At 48.7% G+C, this 10341-nt stretch overlaps 1 protein-coding gene across 7 annotated transcripts in view; it reads left to right on the plus strand.

Annotated features, from left to right (window-relative positions):
* The window catches only part of TANC2 (tetratricopeptide repeat, ankyrin repeat and coiled-coil containing 2), a 363973-nt gene that overhangs the window by 345153 nt on the left and 8479 nt on the right, over positions 1-10341 (plus strand). For 4 of the 7 annotated variants that reach the window (XM_010816367.4, XM_005220895.5, XM_005220897.5 and 1 more), the window contains 6 exons: positions 2477-2652; positions 3142-3274; positions 3821-3850; positions 4672-4763; positions 6611-6757; positions 9349-9449. In XM_010816367.4, coding sequence (XP_010814669.2) covers positions 2477-2652; positions 3142-3274; positions 3821-3850; positions 4672-4763; positions 6611-6757; positions 9349-9449 — 679 coding nt within the window. The remainder of the gene's footprint in view (positions 1-2476; positions 2653-3141; positions 3275-3820; positions 3851-4671; positions 4764-6610; positions 6758-9348; positions 9450-10341) is intronic. The other 3 variants (XM_010816369.4, XM_005220899.5, NM_001192675.2) reach the window with 1 other exon arrangement.

The following is a 10341-nucleotide window of genomic DNA, read 5'->3' on the forward strand; positions in this document are numbered from 1 at the left end:
CTTTAAAAAAAAATTTGGCAGTAGTATGAATAGTTGAGTTGATGAAGAGATGATAGTGGACCTGGGGATCAATTAGGAAACCATGTCATTGAATAGATAAGAGGTGAGGCCAAATCCAGATGCAGTGGCAGTTAGCATAGAACAGGAGGGCCAAGTGATTGATCATATGTAGGACATATGGATAGATGAGTTGACAAGAACTCCACAGAGTTCTAAAATTGAGACTTGGTTTGGGATGGACCTCTCAATTCAGTTCAGTTCCGTCACTCAGTCGTGTCCCATTCTTTGCAACACCATCAACCGCAGCACACCAGGCCTCCCTGTCCATCACCAACTCCCAGAGTCCACCCAAACCAATGTCCATCGAGTCGGTGATGCCATCCAACCATCTCATCCTCTGTCGTCCCCTTCTCCTCCTGCCCTCAATCTTCCCCAGCATCAGGGTCTTTTCAGATGAGTCAGCTCTTCACATCAGCTGGCCAAAGTATTGGAGTTTCAGCTTTAACATCAGTCCACACACTGCTGTATTTAAAACTGATAACTAACAGTCCTACTGTGTAGCACTTGGAACTCTGTTCAATGTTACGTGGCATCCTGGATGGGAGAGGAGTTTGGGGGAGAATGGATACATGCGTATATATGGCTGAGTCCCTTTGCTGTCCATCTGAAACTATCATGACATTGTTAATCAGCTATACTCCAATATAAAAATGTTTTAAGTTTTAAAATAAGTAAATGTTTGGGAGAACTGCGATTCTATTAACTTCTGGGAGAAGGAAAGAGAGAAGAATAAGGTTTCAAATAGAATTTTCAGAGTAAATTGAATACTATGTTTTTTATATGTATCTCCTTTTCTTAAATTCCAGCTTCCCTCATCTTCGTAAAAATCAGTTTATCTGTAATATACATCCAGAACCTTCTTATTCTGCTTATTCACTGGAGACTCTGTCCAGGAAATTTATAGATGCTGCATCTGAGAAACCTCCTTAGATTCTGTCCCATATTCAAATTCACTCCGTGTTAGAATCAGCATTTGAGTCGCAAACTAGAGGACCCAGGACATGGATGACTGTCCTCAGGGTTAGGAATATGGTACCATCCAGCCCTTCATACTGTCACGGGAAGCCAGAATCTGGTTATCTGACACAGAGGGGATAGGCCACATGACTGCCGAGGAGCTCCAGAGCCTGGCTGTGGCAGGTCCTGAGCTTAATCTGACATCCGAATCAGATCGGACATCTGAATCTGACATCCAGCGAGGAGGCAGCCTGAAAAGCGTACTGTGTGTGCAGTAAGTTGATCTCATTTTGTTAGTGAGCATGACACACCAACTGTGTGCAAAGAGTCACCTGAGGTACTCTTCAAAACCCACAAGGGAGTGACAGGCTCTTTGCCACCCAAGAGCTGACAACCTAGGCTAAGGACCAAATGTAGATTGAATTTTCGACTAATTACAAAACCGAGTGTCAAGTATGCTTGCTCCTAGAGAAACACTGAAGGGAAGAAGATGCAGAATATAAAACAGGCAAAGCGAGTGGGGATGGAATTGTTGAAGGCTGACTAGTTTAATTAAACTCCTAGTTCCCTTCCTGGCCTGGCCCAGGCTCTTCCCTTGAGTCCATTCCCCTCCCACTCTAAGGAAGGAGAAGGTGGCCTGGTGCTATCATCAATGTTCTGAGCTCATTATTCTATGAGAATCTCTCAAGGAGTTTATACTATTAAAAATGAAAGACTTTTGCTGAGTTCAGAAAACATTCCCTGAGAATTTATTACATATAAGTGGCATACATTAAAAAAAAAAAGATGAGTAACAGAATAAGGTGACGTGTGTCAGGCAGATTCAAGATGAGGTAACAGTGAGCAGGAGAGGCCTCTTGGAGACAGGGAGGTTTGCGATGGTTCCTAGAGAATGGGGGAAGTGAGGCAAGTCCCATATGGGGAAAGAAAAGGTGTCCACGTGTGGGACCACCATAACCGGAAGTGAGGGTACAGGAACACTTGCGGGGGATTCTCAAGGTGGGGAGCACATCCATTTTGGCCAAAGTAGAGGATTCTCACAGGGGAGTAGTAAGCTTCGGGATGCAGAACCTAGGATGCCCAGAGAATGGGACTTTTCTACTGACCATTCATGGCAGCAGTTTTGTTAACAGCTTTATTAAAAGGGAACACACCAGAAGCAGAAGCTGTGCTTTGGCCGAATAATACACCTTAAGTGGCTCAGTGGTAAAAAATCTGCCTGCAATTCTGGAGACTTAGGTTGGGAAGATCCCCTGGAGGAGGGCATGTCAACCCACTCTAGTATTCTTACCTGGAGAATTCCATGGACAGAGGAGCCTGGCGGGCTACAGGCCACGGGGTCACAAAGAGTCGGACACAGCTGAGCACACACGCACACCTTGACACCCGGCTTCCGCTCCTGCTGTGACTGCTTCCGTTGTTCCTGTTTCCTCAGCCCTGTGGTGTGCTTGCTCTGTAGGTGCCTCCATCGCTCTCATGGACAAAGAAGGACTGACCGCTCTCAGCTGGGCTTGTCTGAAGGGTCATCTCTCGGTGGTCCGTTCTCTGGTGGATAACGGGGCTGCCACCGACCACGCCGATAAGAACGGCCGCACCCCGCTGGATCTAGCCGCTTTCTACGGCGACGCTGAGGTGGTGAGTACCTTTAACCAGCCCCCAGGGTGGGAGGAGGAGGGAAGGCTCTCAATCCACAGTGTTGTCTGGGGTTGATGATTCCTGATATAAAGTTCTCAGATCTGTACTTGCTTGAGCTCAGGAATATTCCAAACATGACTGAAAACCAGGAACAGGGGTCTGGCCCTGGAATACCAGCGCTGTCCTGCCTGGTTCACACCTGTGCTGTGCTCAGTGGCTTCAGTCGGGTCTGACTGTACGACCCCATGGGCTGTATCCCGCCAGGGTCCTCTGTCCGTGGGATTTCCCAGGCAAGAATGCTGGACGGGATTACCATTTCCTCCTCTGGAGGATCTTTCTGACCCAGGGGTCAAACCCATGTCTCCTGCATCGGCAGGCGGGTTCTTTCCAGCTGTACAACCCTGGGTTCACACCAGCAGTTAACTACAGGGCAGGCAGCAGCTGGAGGCCTCACACCTGGGTTGACCGTGCTGCTTGATCATGTCCTAGGTCCAGTTCCTGGTGGATCACGGGGCCATGATCGAGCACGTGGACTACAGTGGAATGCGCCCTCTGGACAGGGCTGTGGGGTGCCGGAACACTTCTGTTGTTGTCACCCTTCTGAAGAAAGGAGCCAAGATAGGTAGGAGAAAGGAGGAAGGTGCTGGCCATCTGTGCCCAGCGGCCAGACTGGCCCAGTGGTCTGGCTGCCCTGGGCGTTCAGCGTGAACCTGTATAGTCTCCCCTCTGCCCGGCCCAGTTATTATCTGAGTGAACAGAAAGACTCTTGGCCCAGAGAAGAGCCCTGATCTACACTACCCTTTGTCCAAAGCCACGTGGTTATCTGCCATGCCCGAGTCGCCTTAGCCAGGAGGCTGCTCTGACCTTAAGTGCATCTCAGCGCTGTTGCCTCGGCAGCAGCCCCGCCCTGTGAGCATCCTGGATCCCTGTGATGCCGCGAGCCTTCGCTTTGCCCTGCTCTGTATGTGCTTCGGACCCTCGGGTCCCTGCGGCTGCTGCCCCTCCGCTGCCCCTCCCACGGACCCGTAGACGAGGGTTGGCTGATGTGCTGGCTTTTTTGCTGCCTGCCTCTCACTGCTGCTTTTTCCTTCTTTTTTTTTTTTTTTTTCACCTTCATCCATTTTTTTTTTCCTCTCCTACAACTTTTTGTTTTCTCCTTTCTTTGAAGGTTGTCAGACGTTACCGAGTCGCCCACGAGGTATATTTCACCGCTGTCAGCATCAGGCGTGGTCTGATGGCTTGGTCAGCTTTGCCTTCTCCTCTTTGATTTAGCCTGCATGAGTCCCCAACACCTCTAATCTTTTAATTTACTTCACCTTAAAAGAAGATATTTTTTTAAATGACTGTTGTAGAGAATAACTTGAACTTTTGATAACTAACCCAGAAAAGCTTAGTTGGTAAATAGTTCAGGCATCTGTAAACTAATCGAGTTAACCTTTTCTTTCTCTTTGTGGGTAGAGTGGTCCTCTGTCACGATGGCTTGTTTCACACTGAAACAGTTCAGTGTGAATCCCAGGGGTCCTATTCGGTACTTACAAATTAAGGGAGCCTTTAGAAGTGTTCATGGTTTCCCTTCTGCAAAGTACATGCTTAAAAATTAAAGAGACTGAACAGCTGGGGGTTTTGAGTCCCAGATTACCCAAAATAAATTACCCTTTTTGGATTTTTTAAAATCTTACAGTGACATTTAATGTAAACCCTTTTCTCCCAAGTTCCTTATTTAAAGTAACGCCAGACTAAGCATCGCCTGCCTGAATACAACATGCAGGCTCTGCTGCCCTCCGATGGTGCAGACTCTGACCGTTCAGAGATTCTTATTTTAAGGTGAATACAAATCCAACGCGGCTTCTTGGCAGTGGGAGACGCTGAGACACTCCCAGTTCTAAAAGACGAGGCCAGTGTTGTGGAGCAAGTTGTTCTCTCAGCAGAAATCCCCCCCAGGGTGTTTTTTTCACCTAGCTTCCTACCACCCTTACATTGTATGAGTTTTTTACCCATCATGCATCCTGTACACTACAGGTCCAGCCACATGGGCGATGGCCACCTCCAAACCAGACATCATGATCATCCTGCTGAGCAAGCTGATGGAAGAGGGGGACATGTTTTATAAGGTGAGGGGAAGAAGGAGGTTTCTCCCGATGGCCGCTGACTCTGCCCTGCACGTAGACTTCACCAGAGTCTTGGTAGGGTTCTAGAGTCATCAGGAGAGTGCCATCCCTCAGTGGAGGGCTCATAAGCTGAGGATCCCAGATTTTTGCTTTCTCAACGTGGGCCTACATGTGCCCACAGCTGATCAACCTAAAGACCTGGTTTTCACCTGGTCACTGATAGGTGGTGCCATAGATTCTACATGGAATCTGTTTATCAGAGCCTGGAAACCATGGGACAGGGAGAAGAAAAATAGGTACTGCAGGCAAGAGGCATTGATGTTAGCATTTATGTTTACTATATGTGTAGATTTAAAAGTCTGTAGTAATAATAGCTTATTGGCATCCCTGAGTAAGATAAGGAAACTGAGACAAAGAGCAGTTATAGATTTACTTGAAATCATTAGCTGAATGACAACAAAAAAAGATATGGAGTCTTGTATTCACGATTCAGGCTGAAGGCTCCATACCCTAACACACACAAACTGCCAGGGGCTGTAGGAGGGCCGTTAAGAACTTTCCATGTCAGAGTCATCTCATTGTATGAGGACTAGCTGAACCTTCTCCTCCTGAAGGTAAATACAAATCCAACCCAGCTTTTGGCAGCGGGTGTCACTGAGACATGCCTAGGCCCAGAGAGGAGGAAATGACTGTGACACACGTTATTTCCGCTTTATGTAAGGAGTACAGAGCTCCTGTGAGTAGAGTTGTATTTCCTGAGGACCATTGTGTGAAAGCTTGATAATCTAGGTCCCTTAGGCTTCTGGGAAACAAGCTCTGGCCCAGTCCCGATTTTACACGACTTCACAGAAGGGCCTCTCTAGGCGGCGTACTCATGGACTTGAGAATGGCCGTGCTGTCAAGAACTTAAGCCCTCTTTATGACATAACTTCTGGCATCCTGAGACAAGGCGTCCTGCCTCCTAATGAGAACAGCCAGAGCTACTCCTGTTCCCACCCAAAATTCTGCCTTGGAAGACTCCAAGTCTGTCCTCAGTGAAAGAGAAAATACAAGCTCAGGATCTCTGCCTGGAGTTACAACTACACAGAAGGAATGGAAGGAATAAAAAGATGAGCTAACAGAATGGGAGATGCCTCCCGCACCATTCTGGGCTCCACTTACAGATTTTTCAGAAGAAAAATGTAAGAAAAGTTCGAGGCCCCTGTGACCTAGGTCCCTCAGTGACTCATAGATTTACTTGGAAAATGCCTCCTACCTAGTCAGGTGGAATCACAGATTCTCAGTTTCACATCTCTACCACCACTGCACCCATGCCTCTTCCAAAAACAGAGAAAGACTCACTATTTTATCAGTAGTATTAGGGAAGCAACAGAGAGACTCGTTGAGCTCCCACATCCTCTGTGGAGAACAGCATGGCCTTTTCTAGAGGACTGGCAAGGTGAAACAAAAAGAGTTTTCCAGATAGGCCAAAGGTCAAGAAATAGTGATAAACTTGGAGCGATCAGGACTAGGAAATGCTGTGTCCCGGGGAGATTGGGCCAAGAACAGGCTCCTTTGGAATGAATACAGTCAGTCGTTCGGAAATCCAGTTGGGAAGCCGGGGCCCCAGGTCTTTCATTTGCCAAGGCTTTGTGTCTCTGGCTTGTGTCTTGGGAATCTCCCTCACCACGCCTTGCCTGCCAGGCGAGCTCCCAGTGGAAAAGATGGGACCTTGTCCTGGCACCACTGGGGTGGAGCTGGGGAGGGCTAACCCTGAGCGGTAACTGCAGAGAAAGGATGGGAACGGGAGCAGACCTCCTCAGCTGCTCAGCAGACCAACACTGTGTTTTGCTGTCTTGTGCTCCCACTAGAAAGGTAAAGTAAAGGAAGCCGCCCAGCGCTACCAGTATGCCCTGAAGAAGTTCCCTAGAGAAGGGTTTGGTGAGGACTTGAAAACCTTCCGGGAGCTGAAGGTGTCTCTCCTCCTCAACCTCTCTCGATGTCGCAGGAAAATGAACGTAAGTGCCTCTCATCCCAGCTCCTTTCCACAGCCCTGAAAGTTGATGATCCATGTCACGCCCTGGCTTTTAGCAGGCCCCCAAATCCTTGTCTGCCCCCATCTGGAACTTGGTTGTCCTTCACAGAGCACTGACATTTGCGATTTGAAAGAAATCAAGACTTAAGTATTACGATCTGTATCTCAAACTGTAAAAAATGAATTCTGTGGGCGCTTTGTAGCTTTCTGAATTTTCCTGATTCCCACTGAAAGTAATTGGAATATTCATCACCATCCTGCCCTGCCCCCCAAGTCAGGTTTCTGGTCTTTGGGAAAAGGTGAGCGCAGTGGACCCTGGAACTCCCAGCTTCAATTAGATACAATTGTAGTCATTCCCTTCCTTCCTGGGAGACCCCCTCATCATTTAAGGAAGGGCTGAAAAGAGGGCCCAGGACCACGGACTTCGAGGTTTAATGTCTAAGGCTAATCTTAAACTTTCACTTCTTTCCTCATCCTTTTATTCTAGCATGCCAGGTCCCTTCTTGTCACAGAAGGAATCTCAAAACTCCTCCTGGTCCTTTGGTTCATTAGTTTAGTCCGTAAGTCATGTCCAACTCTTTTGCAACCCCGTGGACTTCAGCCCACCAGGCTCCTCTGTCCATGGGATTTCCCCAGGTGAGAATACTGGAGTGGGTTGCCATTTCCTTCTCCAGGGGATTGTCCTGAGCCAGGGGTCAAACCCGCGTCTCCTGAATTGGCAGGTCCACCAGGGAAACCCCTCCTGGTCCCTTATTATCCCCTAAATAGCCCTTGGTTCTTCTTGCCTGCCTAGATACAGCCTGTGATGCCCTCAGCCACTGCCCTCTTGATATGCAGACACTGCTGAGCCAAGAACCCTCTCTCAGATCCCAGGAATAGCCAGACTCATATCAGGAACCTCTGACATCCACCAGCCTGAGGTCTCAGGTTCCTCAGGAGACAAAAATAATCCTAGCCCAACAGGAACGTTTGAATAACAGAATAAAGAACTCAGGTGTCCAGCAGTGACCTTATAGCCTCTGTGGCAAGAGATCTGCTGTCAGCTCCAGAAAAATGACTTTTTGATCATCCATCTAAAAGCTGGCAGTGGAAAGAGCCCTGATAAATAAGCAGACTTGGGTGTCTCCAAGAGCACAGTGATGCCCTAAGAGGCAGAGCTTCTCTAGGTGCTGAGGAATATGGGGACATGGTGGAGGTTCTGGGGGAAGCGGTGAGGTTCTGACATGAAACAGGAGGCAGAGCCCCGAGGGTCTCCTACAGCTCCAGCTAGTGAGCGTGAGATGAAGCTCCGAAGCCGCCACTGACCTACTGGCCACTTTATGCCTCACAGATACTCTGCTTCTTGAAGAAGTTCTAATCATCCCAGAAATAATGATCATCGCAAAAGAAAAAATTAACAGGTTAGGTTGAAAATAGTAGAGCTGGAAGCCGATGCTATAAGATAGGAGATTTCCTCTTAGGCACCACAGCAGATTGCATGCCAGGCCCACCTGAAATCTGTCAACTTTGGTAGAAAGTTGCCTGTGAACCTTTTTTTTTCATTTTACCTCCACCACAGGGCCTTTGGTCTGCTTTAGGAATCACAAGCTTAACCAGAGGCTACTGTGCTGTCCTGTGGCTTTGATATTAAAGAGGAGAAAACCTTCCCTTCAGTGTGTAAGGGTGTCTTGAAAATGATGGCTTTGTTGCCATGCTTCCTGTTCCCCGGGCTTCTTAAGACCAGTGAAACCGTGTTCCTCCAAGGAACCTCAGTGATCGAGAGATGAGGTGACAGCAGAGACCCCAGTCACAGCCCGGCTTCTCTCTCGTTTCAAAATTGTTTTTTAAACTTTAAACATTTCCTAAGCAAGGAACGAGTTAAGAGAAGGAGCAGGCCCCAGAAGCCTCTGTGAAACAGAAGGGAAACTGCCATTCCTTGAGCATCTCCTGTGTGTGGGACTTCCATATGCTTTGTTGCTCTGAGTCCTACCTGGGAGGTCGGTGCGGATGAGAAAACACAGGGCAGGCTCTGCGGGCTTACAGAGCAGAGCTGAGAATTGAACCCAAGCCTGCCTGACACCCCTCCTCCGTCCACTCCCCTTAGCCAGTCAGTTCTTTTTCACACAACCCCATCTTCCTGGATTTTTCTTGCCCCTTTAAAGCCAAGGAATAGTGGGGGAGGCAGGAAGAGGGGGGGTATGATGAGGGTCCACACAAGATACCAGTGTGGGCATTTGCCTCACACACAGGTGTGCAACAAGAGTTCAGGTTTCCCAATTCAGGAGCTTTGGTGGGTTGACATTCGGCTTCTGGGACAGAAAGAACGTTGTTCCAAAGGCAGAAAGAGGGCAGACAAAAAACACTTTTGTCCTTTAGGGCAGATAAATTCCCAGGAGCCATTGCAGGACCACACGGCAAAAGGCCAAAGGAACTTGCATTTGGCCCACGTGGCTAGAGCCACGCCAGGCATGTCGAGAATCCCAGGTGCCCCATCCATAAATGTCAACGAAATGTACCTGTAATCTGTTTTATTCCCAAGCTGTCTATTTCTCATATCTCTTCAATGACTCATTTGCACACCTATTGTAATGACAGGATTTTGGAATGGCGGAGGAATTTGCTACTAAGGCCCTGGAGCTGAAACCGAAATCTTATGAAGCTTACTATGCAAGAGCAAGGGCCAAACGCAGCAGCAGGTGAGGAGAGAGAGAGAGGGTGAGGAGCAAGAGGTCTCTTTCTGGAAATTTGGCCAAGGTGACATTGGCCACCCTGGGGCATCTGTACCCACTGTGTCTGTCCCCAAGGACTCTCAGGGCCAAGCTTTGGGGATGGCCCCCCACCCACCCCAAGCACAGAGCACATCTTACAGCTGGCACACCTTTGGGGCTGTGAAGATCTAGAGCATTGTACTGTGGGAGAAAAATGCCTTTTCACTGTTGGAGACTGGCGCCTTCTTCCAAGAGGCTTCTGCCATCTCTCAGTCGCTCTTTTAACCCCCAGAACAGACAGCACAAAGCGACACCGGTCTCTTGAGAGAGAGCAGAATATCCTCCTAACCCTTCTAGAGGGAAAAGTAGGACGGGTCACATATCACAGACTCCTCTTTCTTTGCTTAGAGGCATTTGGGAGGTCCCCGGATCACTTAGTCTTCCTTCTGGGGCTCCCCTCCAGTCTGACGGCATCAGACCTCCTTCTCATCTACCCACCCCTCCCAGCACCACACCATAAATGCATGGAACACAGAAGGACCTGGGCCAGGACTGCGAGGGCCCCAGAGAAACCCCATCCCTCACGCCCAGGGGGCAGGAAAGGCTCCAGAAAGATCTAGAAACTGCCATCAGTGATCTTTATAGATCATTGATCCCTGTCCTTGATGCCACCTGGCCAGCGCCCTGCCCTTCTCCCCAACTCTGCCTGTCGAAGAACTGCTTCAGGTTCATATCCATGACCAGGGAGCTGTTGTCCTGAAAATCAGACCCAGGTTAAGTCTAGAGATGACGGTGGCAGTGATCTTAGTCTTGGCTAGGTGGGGCAACAGAGGCCTCACAGAAGCTGAACTATCAGATTCTCTTTCCCCTGGGATGGTTC

This window comes from Bos taurus, chromosome 19 (assembly GCF_002263795.3).
Source record: "Bos taurus isolate L1 Dominette 01449 registration number 42190680 breed Hereford chromosome 19, ARS-UCD2.0, whole genome shotgun sequence".
NCBI classification, from domain to species: Eukaryota; Metazoa; Chordata; class Mammalia; order Artiodactyla; family Bovidae; genus Bos; species Bos taurus.